The 27,742-nt window shown below is 47.4% G+C and overlaps 1 protein-coding gene across 1 annotated transcript in view; it reads right to left on the bottom strand.

Annotated features, from left to right (window-relative positions):
- Positions 1 to 1,001: 1,001 nt before the first annotated feature.
- PTDSS1 (phosphatidylserine synthase 1) overlaps positions 1,002 to 27,742 on the bottom strand; it is a 66,382-nt gene continuing 39,641 nt past the window's right edge. The window contains exons 6-13 of the mRNA XM_068525383.1: positions 26,350 to 26,501; positions 24,199 to 24,340; positions 22,151 to 22,263; positions 19,199 to 19,264; positions 12,817 to 12,916; positions 4,764 to 4,832; positions 3,952 to 4,021; positions 1,002 to 2,102 (exon numbers count right to left, since the gene is read on the bottom strand). Of these exons, the coding sequence (XP_068381484.1) occupies positions 1,993 to 2,102; positions 3,952 to 4,021; positions 4,764 to 4,832; positions 12,817 to 12,916; positions 19,199 to 19,264; positions 22,151 to 22,263; positions 24,199 to 24,340; positions 26,350 to 26,501 (822 nt within the window). The 3' untranslated portion in view covers positions 1,002 to 1,992. The remainder of the gene's footprint in view (positions 2,103 to 3,951; positions 4,022 to 4,763; positions 4,833 to 12,816; positions 12,917 to 19,198; positions 19,265 to 22,150; positions 22,264 to 24,198; positions 24,341 to 26,349; positions 26,502 to 27,742) is intronic.

Below are 27,742 nucleotides of genomic sequence, written 5' to 3'. Positions count from 1 at the left end.
GGACTTTCCCGGCCGTTCCGTACAAAGCCACTGAGGAAAGGCTGTCTCACGTGCACGCTGCTTTCACGTGACCCAAGGAAATCCAAGTCATCGCAGGTGGGCGGGTGCCTCCCCTAGGCCGGCCTTGGAGAAGGAAACGTCTTCTTCAGCTGCACCCGGCTATCGATCAGAGGAGGGTTAAAGCGCCAGAAAACGAACTTGGAGACACTCAGGGAGGTGGCCCAGCACGAGGAAGCGGAGTTGAGGCCGACGATGTACACGGTGTCCGTGAAGCACAGAAGTGCTCGGTGAAGCAAAACGAAACAAACTCACCTACTTTCAAAGCCAAACAGATTTTACATTGTACCTCTGTTTAAGAAAGGCCTCTCTGATGGGTGATAAAAGAGCACGTGGGTCTATGGGACGAGCACCTCTTTGCCTCTCTTCAGGACTATCACGGGAAGGATGGGGCCGCTGCTGGGACCGCACGGGCGCACCAGCCCGGTGACTGGCGACACTCACCCCTCACCCCGAGCACAGCAGGTGATCCTCGCTTTGCGTGACTCATTTAACCCCTTCACCCTGGGATTCTTTTGCAGGAAAAGAAAAACATGACACTTCTATGGGTAAAGACTTCCTTAAAGGGGGAAAAGACATCGAAACCTTTGTGCTCTGTGAAATGAGGGAACAAAAGCGTTGCTTTCAGCAAGTTTATATCTGCAGGAAAATCAACTGGATACCGGCCACTTGTTAGAGAAAAAAATCCAACTTGGTTGATGTAACCGTTACCCTAGTAAGAAAACAATGACTATCTTGTTCATTTCCTATTGATCACTTGGGAAGGTTAGGAAAAGGGACATGTGTCTGTAAGCCCTCTAAATTTTCTTTTCTTTTCTTCTCACTATGTAAAACACATACACAGTCATATTATCCTAAAGTCACTTGAAAAATACAGTGATTGCTTACAAATAGTGGAAAATACCAATAAGAGGCAAAGAAATGAGCACTTTACAGAGACAGAATTTGATGGGCTTTAACGTGAACCGTTTTATTTAAAACAGGGATCCATCAGAAGTGGTGAACTATCAGGGTCAACGTTCTAGAGCATGGCACGGATGGATGAAAGGGAATACTCACCAGCACCTCACAGGGGACTAAAAGACAATGTCAGCAACACACCATGGAAGGAAAACAAACAAAATGGAAAAGGCACCTGGCGGGGAGGGGCCGCGGTGAGCACTGCCTCTCGGCAGGTCCACACCTGTGCACTGTGGATAAGTCTGGACAAGCGACATTGGAAAGGGAACAAAAAGGTCCCGATCTGAAGCCCAGGATCCTACGTGGGTAGCTAACCTTTCCTCAGCCTGGTTTCCACCGACCGCTGTGTAGTTTCAGGTCCTAAAAAGGGGAGAAGGCTGCTAAAGTGTAACACAAACTCTCCCCCCCTTTTTTTCCTCTAGAAAAAAAGAGAAACCTCCCCCAATTTAACTTCAGTGGTGGCTTCTGAAGGCCTGTAAGCATCCTGACATAGAAATAAGAAACGACAAAATAAAAGACAGATAAGTGGCCTGGACTTAAATCAGTCAGTCAAACGGAAAGGCAGATTCAGAAAAATGAAACCTGGTGACCAGTCCGTCAACTGGCTGGCTGGTGCCCTGCCTGAGTGAAGACGTTTAAACTGCATCCACAACACACGCAAGCACAGAACTGCTTCTGGCAACTGAGTAAATAGCTACGCTCTCCTTTGAGCGCTGTCCTGCTACCGGTGACCACGTGCCAAGTGCTGAAGTTACAAGAGACACCCGAGTGGCGAAGGACACCCCGCAATGGTCTGCCCCGTGTGGCCGGGTCTGTGGGCAACAAGACTTATGCTCTCAAATAATGACCCCTCCCAGCCCCCGCTCCTTCCCGTTCACGCTATGCGTTTCGACCTCCCCCCGGGGAGGTCCAGCCGATTCCGTCCCCTCCCAGTTCGAGGCACTCCCTGGAACATCTTTGATTAACCAGGGTCTTTCATTTCTTTCCAACTCCGTTGGTGACTTTTGACTTGGAATGTCGATTCCTTCTTCTGGAAGAATGGCTCTCGCTGTTGCCTGGATGCTTGGGTGGGCCGTCTTCAGAACCTGGCCAAAGGAATCAGGACACACCGTCACCGTGGGCTGTGGGCTCCCGGCTCGGGCCTCTGAAGCCTCCGATTCCGGCTCTCCCTGGCCGGCCGCCCCACCGCTCCTCCACTGACCCTTGTGCGCCATCTAGTGGCCTCGTCAATGAATCAAGGCACAGAAACCCCGGCGCTGAGCTAGCACAGCCGGGGCCAGGGTGTGCAAGTCAGGGCTCCACAAAGACAGGAGCGTTCCGAGGATGTTTACATTCACACCGTAGGGTGGATCGTGGTCATGGTGATGGGGACCAGAAGTGAGAGCACAAATAACATCGAAGCACAAAGGAGGGACAATGAAAACAAACCATGTGGGTGTCGAGTCTACCTTAGCAATCAAAGGACGTATCAACTAGGTGTCCACACCTTGACCCGCTACACACCACTGTTTCTAAATCCCTAAATTGGAATGGATTCTTGACTTGGCAAAAATCAAAGATATTACATGCCCTCAATGGTTTGATCTGGAAGCCACCTTTACAAATCAGGCCCCTGCCGCTGCTCATGACAGGCAGCCCCGGAGCCATACACTGAAGATGCCACGTGCCCTCAAGAAGCTCACAGTCTGCAGGGACGGTGTCGTCTGTCACGCTCTATCATTTGTGTGGGAGCTTAGAGAAAGACGTCTACATTGGCTGAGTGCTGGGCAATCAGCAGGCATCAGCCAGGTGGAGGCTGGAGCCAGGGTAGTGGTGGGGTGAGGGTGGGCATTCTGGGTAGGGGTGTGTAAGGCCTGGAAGGTCATCGGAATTTTCTGGCATTAGGCTGGCTCTGCCCTCGGGCTGAGCACGTGGAAAGCCTCTGGCTTAGCAGCTAAGCCAAAAGGTTCTCTGCTCCAGGGCTCAGATTTTTTTTTAAACTGTCTATCTTTCATTTAAATATATCTCTACCATTGCTTATTTCTTTTCGTCTTTTCAGTGGAGAACCCGGAATTGCCACGGACTGATCTCTAGGATGGTTCTGAATAAGGGAGCCCTGGGGAACCCCTGTGCCTACCTCCATCAGCATTCTATATTAGGTAGCTGATTCAGGAGAAACCATCTCAAACAGGGTGACCAGCACTCGCTAGTGTTTTCCCCAGGGACAGCTGTGATGAGCTTCACCCCAAAAGGACTCAGGAGAGCAACTGCCTCAGCAGTGCTTTCCCCTCCCTCGTCCCCGCTTCTCTGAGCAATTCTGTGGCTTAAAATTCACGGGCTCTGACATTCAGTTCTCTTCCTTCGGTCAAGCCCACAATCAGCTCATAACTGACATGGAATTACTATCCAGTGGAGCCTCCTCTGGGTCACTGTTCTACAAGTCAAATTCTTTAGGATAACCAGGTGGCCCCAAATCTTTCCAAAATGCTCCTTGGAGAGAGGCCAGTGGGAGATCCCTGACTACACTGTTGAGATCCCTCTTATGCTGGTCTATCTCTTGAATAAACACGATTAAGTCGATCCACCTCTTCGGAAAGGTTTCTCCTCCTGGCACACAACTCTTCCTAACGCTTTTCACTCGTGATGAAAGTCAAGAGGAAGAACATCCCGATCAGGATGCCTGAGACAGTGGGATCTCGTTACGTTTTCCTGTCTCAGAAAAGGCAGAACCACGTGGCACCTCTTCTTACGAAGCAAGTTTCTTGGGCAGAACCTGTGAGCACTTTGCATGTTTCTTAATAAGTAACAGGAGACATGCGATGTGTAGGTTTGAGACCCTTCAGGGCATATATTTATCAACATTCGGAAGATAAGTATTGATGCTAAATCCCTTTACTGGGCCTTGGGAGGGAGAGGACCCAGGAGAGTTTTTAACAATGAGCAAGAGAGAGATACCTTTTGTACCTTTCCCGTGAGGCCAGGAGATGTCAGGGCTGTAGGTGCCATCTTCACACTCTGAGTAGGTCTAGGGAGAGAGGCAGGCTTAGTGGTGGAATTTCAAGTGCTCCCGGGAGGAGGGGGGGGCCAGCAAACAAGCGAGGCTGCTCAACCCTGGCCTCTCCCGGGCTGGGGATCCCCACCAGCAAGTGGAGGACCACCTCACGCTTATGCTCTCAGCTATAAGATCAAGGCTATATCCCAGGTGATGCAGAATACATCTTCTAGAAAGCACCTTTAGCTCCTTAGACTAAAAGTATGAATAAAGGATGAAAGCTGTTATTTTTACTTAAAAAAAAAATTACAGTTGACAAGACTGCTATAGCATTTTAAGCCCACTCACATCTATCCTCTACCTTAATCTTCATCTACTACGAAGTGGGCAGGGCAGGAGTTTCCGGATGGGAGCCCCAGGCTGGGATACAGGAAGAGGCCTGCACAGAGTGAAAGACCTAGCTTTTCAAAAACTGCTCTGGGGCTTGCCATGCAATTTTAAAAAATATATATATATAAACAAATAATTAAGCTTTAACCCCCTTAAGAAATGAGGATAAAAGTCCTGACCTATTGAATAGGGCAGTCACAAGCAAGGATGGCAACTGATAGGAAGTGAATTCTGAACTGGCTACGTTTCTAAAGTGGGGAGACTGACACCCGGCTCTCACTGTGCCGTACATGCCACATCCTCATGTGAATGTGCTCTGGGCTAAAGTGCCAAGCAGGACGTGGTTAGTTTAAATAAAAGACCATCTCCACCTTCCCTTCTATACCTTTTCTCGGTGACCGTAGTGCTCTGCATACCAAACCATGCCGTACAGACACAGGAAGGTAGTGAAAGCCTGGAAGAGAAAAACAAGCACAAAACCATTTTATAAGTGAGGGTGCACAAAAAAATCCCATTTCCTGGAACTTCAGGGTTTCAATGGGAATTCATACACGATGGCTCGATGCATTTCTGCCTTCTCTCCCGGGATGCCGGTTACAGAAGGGCTGGATGCGGCAGAGGTGAACCCCGGGGGGCAGCAGGGGGGGCACCCCTAAAGCTTTCGGCAAGAAGAGTTCCGATGAGGCCACAGTTACCACTGTGACTCTACTGTCAGAGTGAAGATCATTTCTAGATGTGGGATCAGGTGGGATGCACTTTCTGAACAGCTCTGCAGGTTCTGCCTAAGAGGACGTATAGGCCTCTACATTGTATTTATTTTTTTTCTTTTTGGCCTGATTTTCATAGCCCATCCTCTGCACCCTGCCGCCCATCACTGGAAAGAGTTAAAAGGACTTAGCTTGTCAGCTTCTGAGGGGAAGAGGATTTCTGAATGAAAAAGCAGTTTCATTCAGTCTGGGGTCACAGTGGTGCTGGAGGGCATTGAGGACACACACCCACGTGTAGGTGGCAGACCCCAGCGGGACACCGCTGCCCTGGGCTTGGTGCTGCTTTTTAGTCTCAGTGGCCCCGCTCTGACCCCAGTTCTGGCTGCTTTTGTTTTTCTCAGTTAGGTAGATAGGAAACTAAACAGAAAATAAAAATGTCTTGTGAGCCCTGGTGTGAAAGAGAAGGGCATGGTCCACGGGTACCCAGAGGCCAGGATCACCTCCGTTTCTCCCCGAGTGTGCCCCACTGGCCCCCCTGCACCCTAAATTATACTCTAATTTAAGGAAAAAAATAGCACCTAAGAATCCAAAGTTTAAAAATGTGTCAAAAAACTACAAGTCGGGGAAAACTTCCTGGCTGCCTGGACTAAGCAGTGTGTTGGGCCAGGCCCTCCAGCCAGGCCTCCCCTTCCCCTTGCGACTGTAAGTGAATCACCAAAACCCAACCAAACCAAACTACCCGTCCTGTCATGACATCTCTTCAGAATTCCTTGATTTAGGAACCCATTGACAGTGAATCCTCCTCAAGGATTCCTAACCTCCATCTCTTCCACTGCATTTCCTCTTGGGGACCTGTCACCTTGACCCAGTCGTGGGAACAGCTGTGAAATCATGATGGACTCTTCTCTTCTTGAATAATTTTAACTCTTTCTAAGAATCATAACTGTAGATCTAGAGGCATTGCCTCAGAGATCGTTAATTTCAATTCCCCTCATTTCACAGCAGAGGAATGAAGGCTCAGAGAGGCGACTGCCTTCTCAAAGACACACAGCTAGAGTGTGGCAACACTGAAGCCAGAACACAGGTCTCTTTATATCCCTGGATCAAATTTCAGGGATGGCTATCGAGATAAATACTGATTTTATGTCTACACTTCTTTATATCTCTATTGATCTGTCCACTCATCCATTCCTGGAGGGAAAAAAGCATCATGGGAAGAGCCAGTCCCATCCCATCCCTCTGCACAGCCCACAGCCTGGAGGGTAGAGCCAAGACCGCAGGGAAGGCCGGGCTGTGCGTTCTCATCACCGCAGCTTGTAGTCTAGCCCTGGCCCAGTTCCTCAGGTCAGTGACATTCACTGAGTGTCTGCTGGGCGCACAGAGTCACCTTAAGTCTCAAGAAAGAAAGGAGTCCAAGCGCTCCAGCTGGCCATTCTCCCTCTACATCAATGAAGTGGGAACAGCGGCATGGTGGAGAGGTAACATGAAATATAAGATGACCCACTAGTTCATTTTATATTAAATCCATATGCAAACTGGTATAAATTAGGAAAATTTTTAAAAAAGCTCATATCCCCCCCATCAAAAAATTAGGCAATAATGAATATATTAAAATTATAGAATGAAAACTACTTCTAACCTTTAACATATTCCAGTACTTGTTCAGATTTCTAATATACAACCACCATTAAATGTACGATTTTCACGGCATGGCAAGAGTGGGAAGACTAGAGCATCCGCAGTGTGTAAACCTACGTATATGTCAGCTCCTTGACAAAGAGCAGAACAGGTCGGCCTAGGTTTCACACGGAGGGCAGGGAGGACAGGTTCCACCTCCGAGGACCAGTCAGTGGCTGTGCAGTGGGGGGGTGGGGTGGGGGTGGCGCTAGACCATGGGAGCAGTCAGGGCTGGGCTGGCTGTCGCTGTGCATCCCGCCCACCAGAGGGCAGGCGTCTGGGGCTCTTCCTCTTCCTCCCCCAGCTTCCTCCCTTCCCCGGGGAGGGCAGGAGGGCAGCTGGGGCTGCTCTAGCAGCAGACAGCTGGGCAGAGCTGGCTTTGCAGCGGGGCAGGCAAACACTGGCAGGTGCTGGGAGACAGATGCTTATCATCACGATCGCCATGCAAAGGGCCTGCCACAGCTGCCAAGTTTACCACTTCACCTGGGTACAAGAGGCCCCTTTTATACACTTGTCCCAGGAGACAAAAGCTTGTAATTTATGGGTTTGCAATCACACCTGTGGAAATCTAGGCAAGTACACACTTAAAATGTCAAGGCCTGGATTTAAAATGACAATTGTACGGATTTTGTTTAAATAAAAGGAAGAAAAAAAGAAAGAGAAAAACGTGAGGGCTGAGAGCCCCAAGGCAGCACACCCCCCCCGGTGTGGCTTCCACACTATGGTAAGGTGTGCTCAAATTCACCCAGACTGATCAGACAACTGGTGCTGGGGCAGCTTATTAACCAGCATGTGGGAGCTTTACTTCCACACTGATCTCAAATTCTGTGTACGTTCTCCTACCAGGCAAGGCGAATAATTGGGGGCTTTGTTTCTCTTAGTGTGGAGGCCTGGTGTAACTCAACGCTCTCTTACTCAATAATGTTTGCCTGACTCCTAAGATTGAGACCAATCCTGATCTTTAATAAAGGCCATGATTATAAAAACATGCCAGGACCTTATTTCCACTCTTTTTCTCTAACTGGTAAATGTGCAAGGCAGTGGGGACCCCTACTCATCCCAGCCAAAGGCCTCTTTTCAGGCCAGGTCCCCCTCCATGGCATTCATCACTGCTAACACTAACTGGGGGATTCTGCTTATCTTCAGAGTCCTCTTTCCTGTGGCTGTTTCTTGCCCTTGGCCTGGCCTCTAAAATGTGGTTGCTCCCCAGACGCCATTCTCAGCCAGCTTCTCCTTCCCACACTATGTTCCCCGACTCTAACCGACCCAACGGCTCCAACCGTACCCTACACACGGATGCCTCCCACCTCTTTCACCTCCACCGCCGACCGAGTCTCTCCAGTGCTACTGGACAGACCAGAATTTCCAGTGACACAAGACACCTTCACCTGTAAAATCTAAGGGTCCCTCACACCTAACTCATCTCCTTTCGAGGGGCTTCTCTGATATCCTCCAACCTGTTACCAGCACCAAAAGCCACCAGTGGCACAAACAGGAAAGCCTGGAGTTGCCCTCCCCAGCTCTCGGAAGAAAACGGCGTCTATCGAGTTGGGCTCTTTAGCTCTCGGATCCAGGCCTTTCTCTGCATCTTCAATGCCGCTGCCTTGGATAGGTTCTCACTGAGGTCCCTCCAACACCCTCAGGCTCACCCCTTCTCCAATCCCCTCCGCCCCATACTCTCCCACCCTCCAGCTGCCCCGTGAGACAGTCTTTCCTCTGAAAAACCTTCGAATCTCCAACCAGGACACACAGAGCCCATCCTACGCAGACGATCCCCTCCGCCTCCAACTCGCTCTCATTCTTGCTCCCCAAACAGGTCGCCGTCCTCTTGTGACGCGGGCACTGGCATGGCTTCGAGTCTTTGGACGTGCTTGTCTCTCAACCTGCCTCTGTGTCTCCCGGTCTTTGTCCCTTGACCTCAGTCCTTTCTCCTCCCTGCGTTTGCCGAGTGTTTCCTGTGCATCAGGCACTGTGCTAGTGTCCGTGGGGACAAAAGGACAATGGAAACTTATTCTTTGTGAGCAGGAAGTGCCATGTTGAGGAGACCGACATAAATACCCCAGATTACATCACACTGGGGCTAGAACTCAAAGAAACATGTACCAAATGCGACTGGTCCCCCGAGGAGGGAGTTGTCTAGTCTGCCTTGCAGGTTAGAGCGTATTTCATGGAGGACACGGATATAGGTTTGGTCTTGGCGTTAAGATTCACCAGGTAGAGAACGCAGGGAAAAGCACTCAGATCGGGCAGAGGAAGCCTCCTGGGTGAAGGCAAGACAAGTCTGGGAGGACGGTGGGTTGAGGTAACTAGGAATAGTTTGGCGGAGCCCGAGCGCAGGGTACAGGGGGTGGGGGTGGTGAACGATCCAGAGAATGACGGCCCTAAACACACAAGCAGGACTTCCTATTTCAGCTGGTAGGTCTGTGGTGGGGATGAGGCTTCCTTCTTGCTGTTTCTGTCTACACAGAGGGAGCTTCCCTGGTATAACACTCCTGCTTTCCCTCACCCCTCGCCCCTTCCCCAGGGAGGCGAGTATCTTAACTGCCTAGGGAATAACAGATAAGGAAGCTGGGCGTCTCCCGTCTTTCCCTCTGGGTGCCCCTCTGGGTGCGAGGCCACCAGCGCAATGCGGGGGGCCTGCTTCCTGGGGCTGCAGAGGAAGCGTGTCTGCTTCTGGGGTTCACTATTCCGAAGCCCCTTGTTGGCACGCACCTGAAGCTGATACTGAAAAATGTGGACCCTCAGTAGTAAAGCTGCCGTTCTGTCTCCATAGCCTTCGTCCATCCTGACTATCTCTAACTGCTCTGAACCTGGTGGGGGGAAAATGTTGTACTGTTAGGCCCTCTAGGCCCCAACAATAGGGAAAATGATTCTACGCAGGGCAAAGGGGTTCCGATAGGAATTCTGGAAGATCACTCTGGCAGCAGTGTAGGCAATGGAGGTGAAGGGCAGGATGGAGAAAATGGGTGTCTAGAGACAGGGGCAGAGGCAGTGGGAACAGAGAGGAGGGGATGGAGCTGGGCCACCCGGGTGAATGAGTAGAGCCGGAGGGCTGACTTGGGGGCTGACAGAGGAGAGGAAGCAGCCGCCTGGGTCTTAGGCTGGGGCACCTGAGGGACGGGAGAGCCGTTCACTGTGATCCTTTGTGATCCTGAGCACACATCACCTCCAGGAGCTTCGCCCAGCTTGTCTGCTGCTCTCTCCAGGGCTCCTCTAGCTCCGTGCACACACATCTTTCTTTTTTTTTTTTTCACACCTTTATTGGAGTATAATTGCTTGACAATGGTGTGTCAGTTTCTGCTGTATAACAAAGTGAATCAACTATACGTATACATATATCCCCATATCTCCTCCTTCTTGCGTCTCCCTCCCACCCTCCCTATTCCACCCCTCTAGGTGGTCACAAAGCACCGAGCTGAGCTGATCTCCCTGCGCTATGCGGCTGCTTCCCACTAGCTATCTATTTTACATTTGGTAGTGTATATATGTCCATGCCACTCTCTCACTTCATCCCAGCTTACCCTTCCCCCTCCCCGTGTCCTCAAGTCTGTTCTCCACGTCTGCATCTTTATTCCTGCCCTGTCACTAGGTTCATCAGTATCGCTTTTTTAAATTCCACATATACGTGTTAGCATACGGTGTTTGTTTTTCTCTTTCTGACTTACCTCACTCTATATGACAGATTCTAGGTCCATCCACCTCACTACAACACACACATCTTTTATGATGTTTGAATATAAGTAGTTTGCATGTGTAATTCCCACGTGGACTTGGAGATCCTCTGAGGGGGAACACCCGTGGAGGGGGAGCAGGAAATCTCCAGCCAGACTATCTGGGTTTGAGCCCTGGCTCTGCCACATGCTACCTGTGTGACCTTAGGTAAGTTAGTGAACCTCTCTGTGCCTTTATCTATAAAAGAGGGATAATAAAGTACCTCCCCTCAAAGTGTAAAGATCAAATATGCAATTCATGAAAAGTGCTTCAAACAGTGTCTGGCACCTCGTAAGCATGAATAAATCTTCACCATCACCTGCCTGTGTGGCTCCAGCACCAGGGCCGCTCTAACAAGAACGTGGCAACATGACAGACTTATAAGGGACTATGCTAAGTGACACAGAGACTGAGAAACGGGTCATATCCTCAAAATAAGCTACCGTCATACAGACACCAAGGCAGATCAAAATTCACCAACGTAAGAAGGCATATGCTAAGGGTCTAATCAGTAAAACAGAGTGAAAATCTCTAAAACTTAGAGAGAGGCTGGAGGAGCCCCACCGGCTGGGTGACCAGAGACAGCTCCTTGGACACGGCCTTGGGGAGACCTTCCTGGCTGCTGATGCCCCAGGGGGAGGCCCACAGTGGGCCGTTGTGAGGAGGGCCTTTGGCCCACGTCCCAGGAGTCCCGCCTGCCTCAACCTCCCTGGGGTCCCAGCGGCGCCAGGTAAGGGCTGCACCCACATCTGCCCACCGCCATAGGTCACGCTACAATTCACAGAGCTGGGGTGCCCACGCCAGACAGAAATGTGAGGTGCGCATGGTGAGATCTTCTGGCCCATCTGACACACTGCCCCTAACCAATCTTTATATCTAGTCACACTGCAACAGAAAAAATACATCTGAGCGTTAATTCCGGAGCCTGAGTACAAAGGAGATCATTATTCCCTTTCGTTGTTCAAGATAAAACGGGACAGAACAGGCTCAAGGTGCCCTGGCACAGTTAGGATTTCTAGCAAGTAACCCTAAAAATAGACACCATAAAAGGCAATAAGAAGAGTTTAGTCTTGTTCCCCCTCCCCACCAATTAGACCTGAATCTTATTAAGCCTCTAGATCCAGCTACCAATTTACAGAAAATACAGAGGACAAAGAAATCTGTTAAGTTACAGTAAGGATGGAGTCAGTAAAACCAGACTGAGGGAAAATCTAGACAACAGAAGGGCTTGAGAGCTGGAGACAGAGGGAAAACTGTAGATTAAGAGAGACCTTTTATTAAAAGGCATGCCAACCAATTGCAATCAGTGGATGTTGATTCAAATAAACTGCTAAAGAATACAAAATGTAAGGAAACATTAGAAATGTGAACTTTGATTAGCTATTTGACAGTATGAAGGAATTAACTCTTTTTCAGGTGTGATAATGGTACGGTGGTTGCACCAACCAAAAAGCATTCTTATCTTCTTTTAGAGATACATCCTGAAATAGTAAAGTGGGTCTGCTTCAAAGTAACCCAGGGTTGGGGATAATAAGTATGGAATATAAGGACATAAGACTGGCCATGGGTTGATAATCGTTGGAACTGGATGATGGGTGCGTGACGGGTGAGCGACCCCCTATCTACTTCCACATATGTTTGAAATTTTCTATGATCATTAAAAAAAAAAAGCCCGAGTCAATTTTCTGGACCAAGTAAGTAAAAGGGAAGAATCTTAAATGATTCCCCAAAGTAACAAAACAAATTGAGAAGCGCAATCACAGAATTTTAAGCTAGGCAAGATCTTGCTTCATTTGAAAGATGAGGGAAAAGTCCCAGGACAACGGAGCTGGAGGCCCCCAGGGCTCTTCCCTTCCGAGAGGAAAACACATCCTTCACAGGTTTATAATGTCAGCCCCACGGGGAAGAAACTGTATGGTCTGATTACCTCCAAAAACACCTCACATGGCCTATAAACAACAGTCTGTCATTTTGTACATAAACCCTTGGACAGTAATACATATGTTACGGGACACTGTAACCATCCTTATCCCCTCATGGCAGGCCTGACATTTTCAGCAAGTGTAGATGAATTCTCATAAGCGAAATAAATGAGAGTATGATACACCTGCTGAGGGCATTTGACCAGAACCTGCAAAGGTGACCAATTTTAGGTGCCATGTGGTCCTATGTATTTATTCTTGAACTTCAGACTAGTGGCCAGTCTTGCGTTACTACAGTAGAATGTCCTGTCTATAAATTTCTAAGGAACCTTGGTACACAAGAGTGTTTTGTTTTGTTTTGTTTTAGAAGACACCATGGGGACTTTAACTAACACTTTTGGGTAAAAAAGTAATGACTTACCACACAAAGAAGCCAAAGCACAACATAGAGTATTTGGGTCTTAGAGAAGAGATCTTGTCCAAATTTTATGCAGACAATAGCTTCCAGGAAACCAATGACCCTGTTAGACAGAACAAGAGGTTAAATACGAATTCATCTTATCAGAGCATTATGCATTACCAGAAATATGCATAATTCCATCATAAAGTTCAAGTGGTCATAAGATTTCTGCCCCAAACACGGGAAGCAGGTCCTCAACAAAATGACACTGTGCTTTCTTCAGGAATAATATATATTATTATATATACATACGTATTTAGATTTAATTAAAAGTTTATTGTACCGTCACTCCTCTCGTCTTTTCTGCAGACTATTTTTTTTAGAGCAGTTTTAGGTTCACAGCAAACTTGAGGGGAAGGTACAGAGTCCCTATAGCCTCTGCCCCGACACATGCACAGCCGCCCCCGCTGTCAACATGTGTCACAAGTGACGAACCTGCGTTGACACATCACCCAAAGTTCATAGGTTATGTCAGAGTTCACGCTTGGTGATGCACATTCTATGGGTTTGGACAGATGTATAATGACAGGTATCCACCATTAGAGGGTCATACCGAATGGTTTCACTGCCCTGAAAACCCTCTGTGCTCTACCTCTTCATCCTTCTATCCGTCGCCAGAAATAATCAAATATTCTTTACATCTTCCTTCCTCACAGACTACAATCTCGACTCGTACGTCTTCATAGCCGGAGGCTGCCTGGTATCATCTAAGTCGGAGCTTATCACAACGGGTGGACAGACGCCCCCTTGGCTGGGACCCTTGCAGGGCCAGGGAACCTACTACCTCTGTGGGCAGCTGCTTCTGCTGCTCAGTCTCTTTAGCTGTTGGGAAGTCATTCCTTGTCTCCTGGTATCTGCCAGGAGGCTGGTATCTGCCTGGTATCTGCCTCCTTCCACCCCTGGTCCTAACTCTGCCCTCCGCAGTCGTATAGGGGAGTGTGAGCCTTCCAGGTGAGTCTTTCAATAACTTGAAGGCAGCAATCACATTCCCTCCCAGCCATCTTAGAATTTCCAGATTTAATAGGCTCCAGTTCTGCTGCTGATAAAAACCCTTTATCCTCTGCATCTGTAAGCAATTTTGCTGAATACAAAAACGTTGGGAAAAAAACCTTCCATGTTTCCCTCTTTAATTAAAACATGAAAGAAGAAAGCTAATCTTGTATAATACAACTTCATCTATGAATATTAAAATCAGACCTTTATTAAGGTTCAGAGCTTGAAGGTAGGAACGGATGAGGTGAGGGTGACATAGCCGGTCACGTGATCCCAAAGACTGCCCAGGAACAGCGATTTCAGATAAGGCCACCTTAGGTGTGCCTTGCTCACGACAGGATCTAGAGGGACGGGTCTTGTTGCACAGATAATCTCTAAAAGGGCAGGAAGGGGCCCAGAAGGCCCCCGGTCCCCTCCCTACTGGCAGACACAGAGGTCACTGCCATGGTCAAATGGATGGACGGCTCTAAACAACTGAATGCCCAGAGTCAGAACCACCTGTGCAAAGCAGGAAGTCTCCTGGACACGTCTCTAGAGAATCTGGAGCTGTCTTGGCCCACAGCCCCAACGAAACAAGGTTAGGAGTGGTCGCCTGAATCTTTACAGAGCACCCCCTCCTCCTCCCTACCTCCCGGCCACAACAAAGGTCGGCACGTTCGAGAGCAGGGCTGAGGTCGACTGTCACACTGAAGTCGAGGTCGCGAGCCGACACTAGAAGGCAGGGAAGCAGCGAGGGCAAGGGTGCCTGCCAGCGGACACACAGAGCGTATGCTGCCTCTTGCTGGGACCTCTTGCTGGGATGCAGAAGGACTGCATCAGAAACTGTTAAGCCCAGGAAAGAAGTGTGCCTACCTGCCCTTAACCAGACAGAACACCCAGAGCTTTCTGTGAGAGGTTTCTGGGTATTCAAGTCGACTGAGGCAGCTTTCAAGAGCTTGGTGACCAGCAGGCTAGAGCTGTTTCTCCAACTTCTGTGATCTGAGACCCACGGCAGGAAGCATATTTTTCACTGTGGCCCAGTACACACACACACACACACACACACACACACACACACACACACACACACACGACTGAAACAAAAGTCACACAAAACAACTGTCCCCTGGCTCTGACATCTTCCTACTCTATTTCATTTTCAGAAAATGCTGTTCAGGACCCAGTCTGTTGACTTCATAACGACCTGAAGTTTGCCCTAAAGACCAGTGTTTTTCAGTCAGGAACTTTAGGATATGACTTGACCCCACGTGCTGAGGAATCTTAGCTGAGCTGTTGTCCGTGAAGGTGACCTTGAGCAGAGACTGGGGCGGGGGGGGGGGCGGCGGGAGGGGGCCAGGAGTGAGGGGAGGGGGCAGAGCGAGGTCAGGGTAACATGGGTCTTGAGGGCCACCCCAGAGCTTGGCTTTTAGTCTGAGGGACACGGGAGCTCCTGGGGGGTTGGAGCAGAGGGTTGAATGTGATTCACTCTACGTTTTAAGGTGATCGTTCTGGCGGCTGAACTGAGAACTGCGGTAAGGAGCAGAGTGGTGCAGGGGCGCTTTTTCTAGTCCAGGCCGAGGACCTGGGGGGAGATGTGGAGATGTGGGGATGTGGGAAGCGGCAGGAGCTGGGATGCATCAAACCCAGCAGTCACGTGGACCCTTTACCCACCAGCCATGGCCCCTCACCATCATCCCTGGCCCTGAGGAAGTGATAGCTGAGCTGAGCCTTAACCACATAGAAAGCACTTTCAATCATGCTCCATGGAACGTCCTGACTGCCTAAGAACCCCCGGGACAGGACGGAGAGGGTGAGAAGGAGGCAAAGGGTCCTGGGGGGCGCACCCAGAACCATTCTGCTCAATTGTTTTGCTGTATGTTAGGGTCTGGAGCAAGATGTCCTTGGAGGAAAGGGATTTTCTAAAAAAAAAATTTTGTGACTACCGCAGAGGCTTGGGGCTGTCAGTGCAGGTGTTTTTGAGCAAGGGAGCAGAGACTGGCAGGAAAAAGCGTGGTCAGTCTGGAGGAGGATGGGATGAAGGGGAAGATACCAGAGAAAGGAAACTGGCAACAAAGCTACCCTTGCAGCGTGAGCGCTGAGAGTGGGAAACAGGCGCGTGGGCCGGAAGGAAGGCGGCGTGAGAGGCTGTGAGCAAAGGTCAACGGGAGGATGGCGGTGACCAGGTGTGCTGGGGAGGTTGGAGGGGTCGGGTGAGGCCTCCTCCGGTTGTCCGTTCCCCTCTAACACTCCCTCATCCTAGAAAGACCCTGTGCTTCACATTGTGTCTACCCTTTAAAAATAAAAAAGGAGCCTGGAAGAACAACGGCATAATTACAAGAAGCTGCAGAGAGCAGAGGGGTGGAGGGGAAGCCAGCAAAGGAAACTGAGATGCAGCAGAAAAGGAAGCGGAAAACCCGCAGGGCAGCTGCTGTAGAAGGAAGAGAACAGTTTCAAGATGGCAGACACCGCGCGGAGAAGACAGGAGAGATGAGGGTGGAGAAGGACGTGCTGATGTGGAGCTGACCTTGGACAGGACAATCGGCACAGCAGCAGAGGCGGCAGCTTACTGTCAGGGGTCACCAGTAGGGCTGGGATAACACGTGCCAGGAAGCTAGTGGGGTGAGGGGCGGTTCTGAGAGCAACTGGGCCCCAGGCACCGCTGACTCTGACCCAAGCCCTGGAGGCCCAGCAACTTTCCAGAGGCGGAAAAGTGACTGCTCACTCCGGTTACAGCCAAAGCTCGGATGCTTGCCTTCCAGGGCCAAGGGATCCAACAACCTTTCTTCATAAACCAGCCCTGTTCTCTCCTTTGGAGGCACAGAAACTCAATTATAATTGGCGGGAGCTGAGTGGGGAGAAAGGCGAAGATGAAGATGGTGCACACCTGGGGAATCTGTCCACCTCGCCCTGGCCCTGACACGCCTACGGAGCTGCAGGAACAAGAAGCTGAACTTTCCACACTCCTGCTTCTCCCCGGTGGGTTCCCACTCCCCGGCTGGATAGAGTCCTATCTTGGCTGGGCTCGGCACGGTTAAGTGTAATATAAAAGGCTGTAAAGTTCAGATCTACGGCACAACTGCAGGAGGCCACATTGCAAGTCTGTTCTTCCTTACATCAGCAGCTGTTAATGCCAACTTTCTGAGGGTGTAACGTTTACAGAGGAGGAAAGTGCCCTCTTGAGGAGAACACAATGTGGGGTGTGGGCATGGTGGGCAAGCAGCCTCAGGTGGCCCTGCTCACCTCCCCACCGCCGGCTCCCCAAAGGCAGAATACGACCGTCACTACACGGGCTCCTACTCTGTTCCCTCGCATCTCCACACCTCGATAGAGCCAAAGTCATTCCAAAGTTAGTGAAAAGAAAACTATAAAGCAGGGACTAGGTGTTAAAGGAAATCAGACATTTCAGCGGTTGCTGTTTGATAGAACATGAAAAAAAAGACAAAACGAAGGCAACAGGGAAGCCTGGGGAAGGAAGGGGCAGAAGGTGGGAGGTGGTGGGCTCCAAGGGGCAAACACCAGAGAAGAGACTGGAGGCCGGGCCTCCTGTTTCACCATCACGGGCTGATCGTGCTGACCGCCCAGAGGCAGCTCCTGCCCCTGTTCATGCACCAGGCAGGTCTGCCCTGCTTGAGTTACGAAGAGGGACTTGCTATTTTTCAGCATGGCCCACTAGTTCTCAAGGTTCACTAACCTTGATATCACCATTCTGGGCGTCCTCGAGTCTCTATAATAAAGCATCCTAAGTTAGCCAACTGACCTCTGCATCTCAGATCATTTGCATTTTACTTTCTTTCACCACTTTTCAGCAAGGTGCAGCTTTCTGGAGTGGCGTTTGCCACCACTCTCTGGCCTTGCTCCTCTCGGCCATTTCTCCCTCCACGGGGATTATATTTTCAGACCGCCTGATTAGAAAAAAACTTTGTTGTAACACTGCCTCTCTCTCTGATCCGCCATCTCCTTTTCCTCAACAGGTAAGTAGACAGAGTTCTGTGGCAAATATACCCACTCTCCGTAGAGTAAGACCGTGGCAAGGACTTGTAAACGTGAAGAGAAAAATGCCCGTGGGAAAAGAGGCATGTGGTGGAAGAAGGAAATGCAGGAAAGATCCCCAGTCCTTGGACAAGACAGTAGGAAGGTAGCCCATCTTCCTCCTTCCTGTGACAGAAGTATATTAGAAATCTGGTAGATGTGTGAATTCTCTATCCCGCCAGATCAGTAATCAATGGAAATCCATCCTATCCATAGGATGGAAATCGAATCCATCCTATCACCCTTTAAGCTACTTTGTGTAGGAAAATCAGCTTACATCACAGAATTTATGAGAAACAGTGACAACGGCCCTTTGTCTTTTGGAAAGAAGGCAGTGGGAAACTTGCCTAGATCAAACTTCACTAACTCCCCAGAATCTGGAGTGAGAGCTCCAGAGACACACACACACACACACACACACACACACGCATGCACACATGCACGCACGCTTGGAAGGAATGACAATGCAACGTAAGCAGCAAGTATCTCTAAATAGTTGATGTCTTTGGATGATGTTTAGTTTCTTTTTTTACATTATCAATATGCATGTAATACAGGGAAAAAAAAGTTACTCTGTTTAAAAATCTGTTGGGGTTTTCATCAGATTATCTTTATGCTGTCACACTCCATTTAGAACCTAGGTTAGGTCCTGAATGTAAGCTCTCTGAGGGACTGAACTTCACCTACAGGTGTGCTGGATGTCTCTGGAACTTCAGTGGCTAAATGGCATGGTGAGATGTTGATGGTATTGAAGCAGAAGAAGCACTTATCTGAGACACTGAAGAGTATCTCACATTTAATATTGGGGGTTAAACTGGATGACCTCTGCTTTCTTTCAAATCATTTAAATAATCGTAAATTCAGATACAGCATTTGTATCTGTAGTGAGACAATAAATTGTCACCATGTGTTAGTTTTCTTTGGGACAATAAAATTAGACCCCGGTAGACAGCAAGCAGCCGCTTTGTGGGGTCTTTCTGGTGTGAAACTAACGTAAAATGTGGTTAAGCCCATCACGATATGTTGTCCCAAACTCACCATCAATCTCACAGGGAATTCAAATAACTCATTTTCTAATTTATTTCAAGAAACAAGGTCTCCAAGTTCTACATGGGAATTATCTTTTGATTTCCTAATATTTTTTTAAAAAACAGTTTCTACACCCTCTTTGTGTAACTTGCCAATTAACTCTTCTAAATTTAAATCAGAAAAGGAATGTTAAAAATGAAAGACACACAAAAACAAAACTGCGCTGAAAGGCACTTAATGTAGGGTTAAGAAATAACCCAAGAAATTCAGAGGCTAAAGTGGTTTTATATGTCCACGATAAAAGATTACTCACCCAAACACCCAGCACTGTGTTCCCACACGCTTGCACTGTGTGTCGGTGAGGTAAGCATAGTACTGTCTGAAAGAACAAAGGTGGAATTCACTGAGAGCTTCTGGAAGACCAGCAAGTCAGTATAGAATTAAATCACTTTGACAGGGTGAGTATAAAAAATGTCTGCCTTGTTCCACATACTTGAGCTGCCTGGTCTAGTTCTATTTAAGGGAATAGGAAGCCGGTGCCTGTTGAAACCTTCCTGTAAGAGGCTAAGAATTTGGACTGGGCTGAAGGGGGATGGTTTAAAGAGCCAGATTATTGGCAGAGGCGGTCTTGATTCAGACACAGACTCCCACAGCCTTGAGCCAAAGCCACCCCAGGTGGGTGCCTCAGTCTCTCTCCATGGAGGTGATTCCAGAAGGTCTCCTGTATGGTCACTATCTCCTCTGGCTCTTTCCAGGAAACAGGTTGCTGATCGTAACCAGGAGATAAATATATACATCTGTGGCTCTCAGAAACTGGAATGGGACTGTAGCTGCGCCTCACTGTCACTGAGGCCGATAACTTTGAATGTTACTGACATGATCAGAAAAGAGGCAATGACACGGAGTTGAGAGGCTTCGTGCAGCAGTCACACAATAGAAATACAGTATGAGCCTCAAATGCAATTTAAAGTTTTCTAATAACCGTGTTAAAAAAGTAAAAAGTATAACTGATTCACTTTGTTATAAAGCAGAAACTAACACACCATTGTAAAGCAATTATACTCCAATAAAGATGTTAAAAAAAAAAAGTAAAAAAGGAACAGATGAAATTCATTTTAATAATTTATTTATATATAATCCAATATATTGAAAACATTATAAAGAAGCATTTTATACTGTGTTTGCACTAAGCCTTCAAGGTCCAGTGTGTATTCTACACGTACAGCACATTTCAGGGTGACTGGCCACACTCCCAGTGCTCAGTAGCCACACGTGGGAGAGGCTGCCTGTGGGACAGTGCGGGCTTAGAGTCTCATTACTGCCCCTGAAACTTAACCCATCATCTTCTGGGGGGGGGGGCGTGTGTGGAGGTGGGTCACAGACTCCTCTGAGGGTTTGATGAAAGCTATGATAAAGGCACATAAAACATGCACACAGAATTTTGCATTAAACTTCGGGGGTTCACGGATGCCTGAAGCTCATCCAAAAACTATCGCCTCTGTACCCCAAAGTGAAGAATTGTAACTATAAAGAATTCAGGTTTTCCTCTAACTTCCCATTTTCATTACCTAATTTGCTTTTGCCAGTTCAGCTACTTTACTAATTCTGTCCATGTCCTATACTGCACATTATATTATTAGATTAAAAGAATGTTCACTCAAATATCTTCTCAAAGCACAGTCATGTGAAAGTCTAAAAGGGAAGAAAGCGGAGATCTGGCATGTATGTATGATTTATACTGAAGCCTATGAGCTTTCTCTCCCTTTTAGGGCCTGGCATTTCCTAATTGGGACCTAAAACCCATCAGAGTACTTCCATCTTTCCAAGAAGCTTGTCAAACCATCTCCTTACATATGAATAGCCTCAAGTGGTGTAGGAACACAGAAAGGGGCTAAGTTCTAAACAAAAAAGAATTGTGTGGAAACCCATAGGGTTTGGCAAAAATTTTAAGGAGCTCTCGAAAAGTCTGAACACTGGATTTTTAGTCTCTGGTCTAATCTCTAGTTTTTGTTGTGAAATGTTTAACAATATTGAAATTTTCATGATAAATCACATGTGATTTGCTGTTCTGTTTTATAAGACATTTCTTTCCCCGCTTATTGACTTTGTTGATTGCTCCTAATTTTATGAAGAAACTGCTGCTAATCTTTCCTGAAAATAACTGGAAGCCTCAAATTAAGTCAAATTTTAAATACAGTAGGGAGGCTCCAACCCACCAAAGGAAAATTGCATTCCTGAGATAACTACTTCGACGGACCACTGGTCTATAAAGTGACAAAAGGCTGCGGTTTACCAGCTGTTACTTTCCTGTTTATATATATATATATATATATATATATATATATATATAATAAATATATTTGTAATAACGAATGAGGACAAGAAAAGGTGCTAGCTGGGGGTGAGAGCTATGTCTGACCAAGGAAAACACCCACTCTCCCTGGCAAGTGAGACCTTCTACTTGTGGAGTTCACAAGTCCATTACAAATAATGAATTAAGTTATCCTACAGCTTCTAAAGAGCAAACCCTTTTATCTGCTTGGTTTGTATTTATATCAGCTGTGCAGAGATCTTGGGTGTTTCTACTGATCAATGCCGGTCCTCCATACTAGATATAAAACCCCAATACCATTTCCAAATAGGAACAATGAAACCAATGCCAAGTGTTTTGCTTTGAAGTCCACTGGGATCGGTCCACGTCGGGGACAGTCTCTGAACACTGCCACATCTCTAAGGCCCTACATGAGTCATGAATCCAGGAGAAGGATGGCATGGACACCCATCCTTGTCCCTGTTGTCCTGGAGGACCACAGGAAGGACATTTTTAAAAGGAAATTAACTTAACTGGCTCTAAAAGAACTAATAAAGTCTCATTCTAAAAATAACATAATTTATTACTTCAATCCACCATAAAAACGGTTGTTATTTTTCAATAATCTCAGGAAGAAAACCTTAGCATTTCTGTTACTCATTTTGTTTTAAGTAGGATGGTATGGGGGAAAAAAGAACAGCAGTGAAGATCGTAAAGGGGTTTGAAAATAATGGTGTGGTGCTGGTCTTCATGTTACTGAGGTCTGAGAGGCAAAACGTTTTCTTCATATTCTGGATGTATAAGTCTTTTTTTTTTTTTCCCCCTGGATGTATAATTCTTCAGAATGACATTTTCATGGAAAGTCTGCTAGTTTACGTGACTTCCCTTATGCTACATAGGAGAATACAAAGCAGGTAAACATGCCAATTGACGGTCAGGCTAACACAGAATTACCTCACTGTGGGAGCCGTGATGCCACCAATAAAGAGAATTCTACACCAACTTAACGGATGACCGGCTTGGAACACAAAGATGTGTTTCAGGAAGAAGGTATTCAACTCAGTCAGCTGCAAAAGAAGGAGGCGTGAGTCAACGTGGTGCTTCGTGCTAAGTCATGAACATCTATTCCTTCAATGGACATTCTACAGCTAAAAATAACTGGTATGTTCAAAGCATTTCCAGAAAAGATACCGGGTCTCTAAGGGTTGCTGTTTAAGCCCGGTAACAACCAGTACAACACAGGCACCAACCAAGCAGGGGTCCAGGGGAGGTGCTGTGTGTTGAGAGGGGCACAGGGGGCTTCAGCCATCTGTTGTGTTGCCAGATTCATGTGACTGTCACCTGGCTCACGTGTGTGAGCTGCTGGGACAGTCGGGAGAGAGATGCTTTGAGAGCGAAATGATGAAAACAAATCTGTGCCATGGAACACCTCCGCAGCCCGACAGAAATGAGGCCAGGTTGAAAAGTCTGACAGCAGCAAAGGAGGCTCTTCAATAACCAAAAGAAGCTTGAGGCGCGTGTGCGTGACTGAGAGATGACTGTGGACTCGGTCAGCTCGTGCCAGGGACCGGGCAGACCCTCAACCGAAGGCAGCTCTTAAAAGTGGGTGTGGGGTTGGCCCAGGCTTCACCTGGCAGTGGGATTGCTCCCTGAGGGCGGCGCCCAGTACCGCTCGTCCCATGACCCGTCCTGGCAGCACAAAAGAGATGGCCACCAGGAAATCTGTGCTCAATGCCCAGAGGCCACTGCATTTCCCCTCCAGATTAAGCAAGGGGCAGAGATTAGGAAAGGTCACTGCTTTAAGAGCACATCACGTGGACCAGCAGGTTCATTTCAGTGACATAAAATGTGCGTCTTTCCCCACAGGGCTGAGTTTAAGGATATAAAATAAAAACAGTTCACTCATCACCACATAAGGAAAGCTGAGCACTGCACAGTGCTCACGATCAAGGGGAAAGTGGGCCCAGTGGAATTCTGCCGTTCTAGGAGCACATTCCGCTCTCTCTCCTGGGCAAATCCAAATTCCTCCTGGGTCCTCGTAATAAAAGAAAACCTCTACCTTCCCTGGCATTGCCCCATAAGGTAAAACTTAATCGCGCTCCATTTGCATACACACTGACTTCCCCAAACCACGGTGACTATGTAACTATTCACAAACACTTCTGTAGCCATAAACTCCATTTATTGACATGGGCATTATTATTCTCCCTCTGTGGACAAGGACCGTCTATCTTTAAAGCGACACATGCCCATTTTCTCCTTACGTTGGGAGTATTTTGTGCATATGTGTTCAAAATGTGTCTGATGATTCTGAAAGACCCTTCAGGTGCAAGCTGGTTTCCCTCAGCTAGTCTCCCAAAGTTGTGAAACAATTAACCTGGGGGCAGGAGGGACAGTAAAAAAGGCTGCCTCTGGAAAACAGAGTCGTTGGGTAATCCCTTTCCAAGACCCCTGGCTGTCTGAATCGCTTCAGTCTGCTTGGAGCGAGAGCCACTCTCCACCGCCGACGCCACTCTGGAGGACCCAGGTCCCCAAAGGGCTCCAGTCCCCACAGGCAGCAGAGGGCTTCTGTATTTAGCGTTCTACAAATTACCCAAAGTGGTAACAGCTGAGGCACAATTTTAAAACTCAAATACTGAATTTGGACTGTAAGAAAAAGCCTTACGTTTATTGCTGTGGTCCTGAAAACGATCATTCGAGAAGGTAATCCAATGCCTAACTCACTGGGGGATAGATGCCGAGCACCAAGTTTTTACAGGGAATTTTAATCTGTTTCCAATTTGTAATTCAAAGATCCATATTTTAAAACGTCTTCACGACGAAGCAAGACCTTAGGTGTAACAGCATCTCTTTGTTTAATTATTCTCTCTGTCAGCTGCAGAATATTGCATCTTCTAAAGCATCGAGCTGATAAGTAATGTCAACTAGCATGAACCCTAAATTCCTGGATGGTTTTTATTTTGTTTTTGTTTTCCCCTACTTTTGAGCATTTGAAGAAATACCTGCCAGATGATCATGAAAAGGTATATTCCAGCCACTCTCTGAAATGAAGATTTGGGGTCAAACCACCGGACGTAGGTCCAGCTAGCAGGAGTGAACTGGAGCACGGCTCTTTTGATTTTGCCGGTGGTGGTGTGGATATCCCTGTGAGAAGAAAACAGCTCCGGTGAAAATCCAGAGAGATAGGAGGGGGAAGAAACAAAAAAGCAAAAGACTGTAAAAAATGCATTGACTCTCTTACAGCCAATGCTCAGAACAGAAAGATTCCTTTCTATTTGAACGTCTCTCCAACAGCGGCCTCTATTCACAGGTGATGCGCTGAGAGCGGCAGGCCAGGTGGGGAGCATCAGTGGACTGGCCACGCCAGCACAGGCCGCAGTTTGTGAACTGGCGACAAAAGAAGCTGAGGTACATTAAAGACAGCCACCTGGAACTAGGCCAGGAAGGACACGACTCCCACCCATGCCCCCGCCCCCGGGGCGCCCTGATAAAGCAGAGAACATGCTGCATATGTGAGGTGACCCGCAGCATTTCCTCACTCTACAGCTTCCTCAATTAAGTGAACAGTTTGGAGTGACGGTGATTTTTAACCTTTCTTAGTTTCAATCCTAGAGATCACTCAGTTTCATATTCCTGTGATAGAAACAAATAGTCCCACGGTTCACAGATGAGAACACTGAAGCTCCGAAAAAGGGAATGGCTGACGCCGGCTCACTTTGTAAACCTCAGAGTTGGGGGTAGATTCTGGTCCTCTTGTGCTAGACCAGGAGAGCCGAAATCCAAGGTCATAGTATCTAATAAACGGTAAAGATTTTTTTAATTCAACAAAGATGTATATCGAGGACCTTTAGGTCGTAGACACCGTTTTAAAGTGCTGACGGCATAAGGATAAACAGGCCAGGCCTTTTATTCTTGGGGAGGGAGGGGGGGGATGGGAAGGGGGAGTAGAAGGAAACCAGGTTTGTTCCTTCACTCACTCACCCACCCATCAACAAGCATGCAGTGAGAAAATCTCCCAGCAAGAAGATTTGAGGCACAAGGCCAACAGAGAAACAGACTATCCAAAAATAAACAAGAATGATGAAGAATCTGTATATAAAAAATGGTGAAACGTCACGGAAAGAGGTAGAGGAAGATGGGAATAAACAGAGATACAGCGTGATGGAGAACTGGAATACTTAATGTAGTGAAAAAGGTTAATCCAACCTGATCTATATACATTCATATGTTTAATGTAACTTAAGACCAACAGGACTTTTTTGTTCATTAGTTGCGCTTACGTCTTGGGAACTTGACAGGATGATTCTCAAGTTGAATTTGAAGCATAAATGTATGAAAATAGGGAAGCATTATGGAGTGTTTAAGGACCCAGACAGCCTGATGTAAACTCAGACTCTACTGCTTGCTTGCTGGGTGTCCTCGGGCAAATTACTAAACTGAACCCTCAGTACCTTCAACCCTAAAGTGAAGAGAATGGCAGTGTCTATCCCTAGGATTGATGTAAGGCTCAAATGAGATACTGCGTATGAAGCTTGCTTGGAGCAAAACCCAGCACTGCTACGGATCCTGTTACAGTGTATACCGTATGAAATATATTAAAAAGTGTCCTTTCAAGTCAGGGGCCAAAGAAAGGATTATTCATGAAAGGGATGGGGAAAACTGGTTAATCAAATACAATAACGTTGTGAAATCTCCCCCTTATACCACATAACAAAATAAATTTGAGATAGAATAAATAAGTGACTTATAATTGCCAAGCCTATGGACTTTGTCCTAAGGCCCATGAGAAGCCACCACAGGGATATGACATGATGGATGTGACGTTCCTAAGAAGATCATGCAAGCAATGGTGGCAGAAGGCTTAGAGGGGTTAACCTGGGGACGAGGGACGAATCAATCCAGCCATGGGAGTCTGAATTCAGGCTGAGGCATATGGATAAAAAGGAGGGGATGGATTTGAGAAACTCGTAAATGATTTAGCATTTTCTGGATCAATGCCTGAAACTGGGTTTATAATCATTTTTTGAGTTCCAGTTACTAATGCATAATTTATTCCTTATCATCAGAGAACGTACTCACGTTGCGTGCTACTGAGGCAGTTAAATCTACATTGTGAGAAACCGTGACTCAGGGCCCGGAGGAAGATGACTCACTTGAAGCTTGCCCAGTGGTAAGTCCTCATCTCTAAAAACCGGCAGACGACCATGCCCAGCCAGATGCCACCACCGTTGCACAGCAGGATGTCCAGAATGACTTGGTCCCACCAGCACTCGGCGAAATTGGGCAGAAGGTGCATGAAGAAAAGCTGAGAAACACAAGCGATGATGAAGAAACAAACGTGAGAAAAACAAACCCGGGGTAACACGCAGAAAGATAACTTTCCTTTTTAATAGTACATTCTCTTAGCAAAACGTGTTGACATCTTAGGTTTTCCTGATGTATTAAAAAAAATAAATAAAACCGAGGTCTGTAATCAGGTTCTTGTTTATTTTGTGGATGGTCTGCAAATACTGCTACTCCAAACAGCTCCCCTTTTTTCTGGACACAGGGCTTTAAGGAAATGATGACTCATCTTGAAAAATACTACCAGTAACTTACCTTGGCTAATGACAACATGACATGGACCCAGGAGAGAGAAGAGAGCAAAATGTTCCTAACTGCCTACAGAACACTGGCAGAATCCTCAAAATTAGCAGCTTGAGAATTTAAGCTGCGTGTTTTAGAAACGGCCTATAGATAGTTGGGAAAAACAGTGAGTAAGCGGTAAATTCGCTTAATAGGAAATCTCACACTAAGTGATTTGCAGCGATAATCTTTTATTAAGTGCCGACGATGTACGAGGTGGTGAGATAAAATGGATCAAGGTTCTTGATCTTAAGGGCAGAGGCCAGACGCTTATTCAGAACGCAAAATCAGGTATGCTGTGGCAAGTGTTACAATGGTGCCGTAAATCGAAACAGCAGGGACGCTAAGAGATTCATTCTGGTAGACGGCAATGGCGGTAGACTTCTGGAAGGAAGACAGGGTGGAGTGGGATCATTAAGGACAGGAATGACTGATTTCAAGAGATGGGAGACGAAGGTGAGGACATTCCAGCAAAAGGGCACGGTGAGATCAAGGGTGGAACAGAAGTCTTTTACGGAAAGAGTTTTGTCCAAAACATAGGACCCATCGGCTGTATCGAGCAGCATGGCGTGCTGTGTGAAGGCCCGCTTTAAGAAGGTCTGAAATTAACAAAGACAACGCCTGACGGTTCTCTGGAAAGAGGCAACCCCATGATTATAAACCTCTGAAGTAATATAATAAATGCTACCAGTTAAAACTGTTCACGAAAGCATTTCATAGATTGTAAAAGAATACAAATATTGTATGAGGAGTTTGCCTTCCTGATATGCCTGCTTCCGAGGAGATACTGAACAGCTCCCGCATGTGACAGCGAGGGGCTGTGTGCTGACCCCCAGCGGGCCACGTACCACCGGGACTGCATTCCCAGGTCCAGGCCATGACATGGAGCATTAACTCACACGGGGCAGAGAGAAACTTCTG

Source organism: Eschrichtius robustus, chromosome 17 (genome assembly GCF_028021215.1).
Source record: "Eschrichtius robustus isolate mEscRob2 chromosome 17, mEscRob2.pri, whole genome shotgun sequence".
In the NCBI taxonomy this organism is placed as follows: domain Eukaryota; kingdom Metazoa; phylum Chordata; class Mammalia; order Artiodactyla; family Eschrichtiidae; genus Eschrichtius; species Eschrichtius robustus.
The sequence above is the reverse complement of the archived record's forward strand: the minus strand, read 5'-3'. Positions and strand labels throughout refer to the sequence as shown.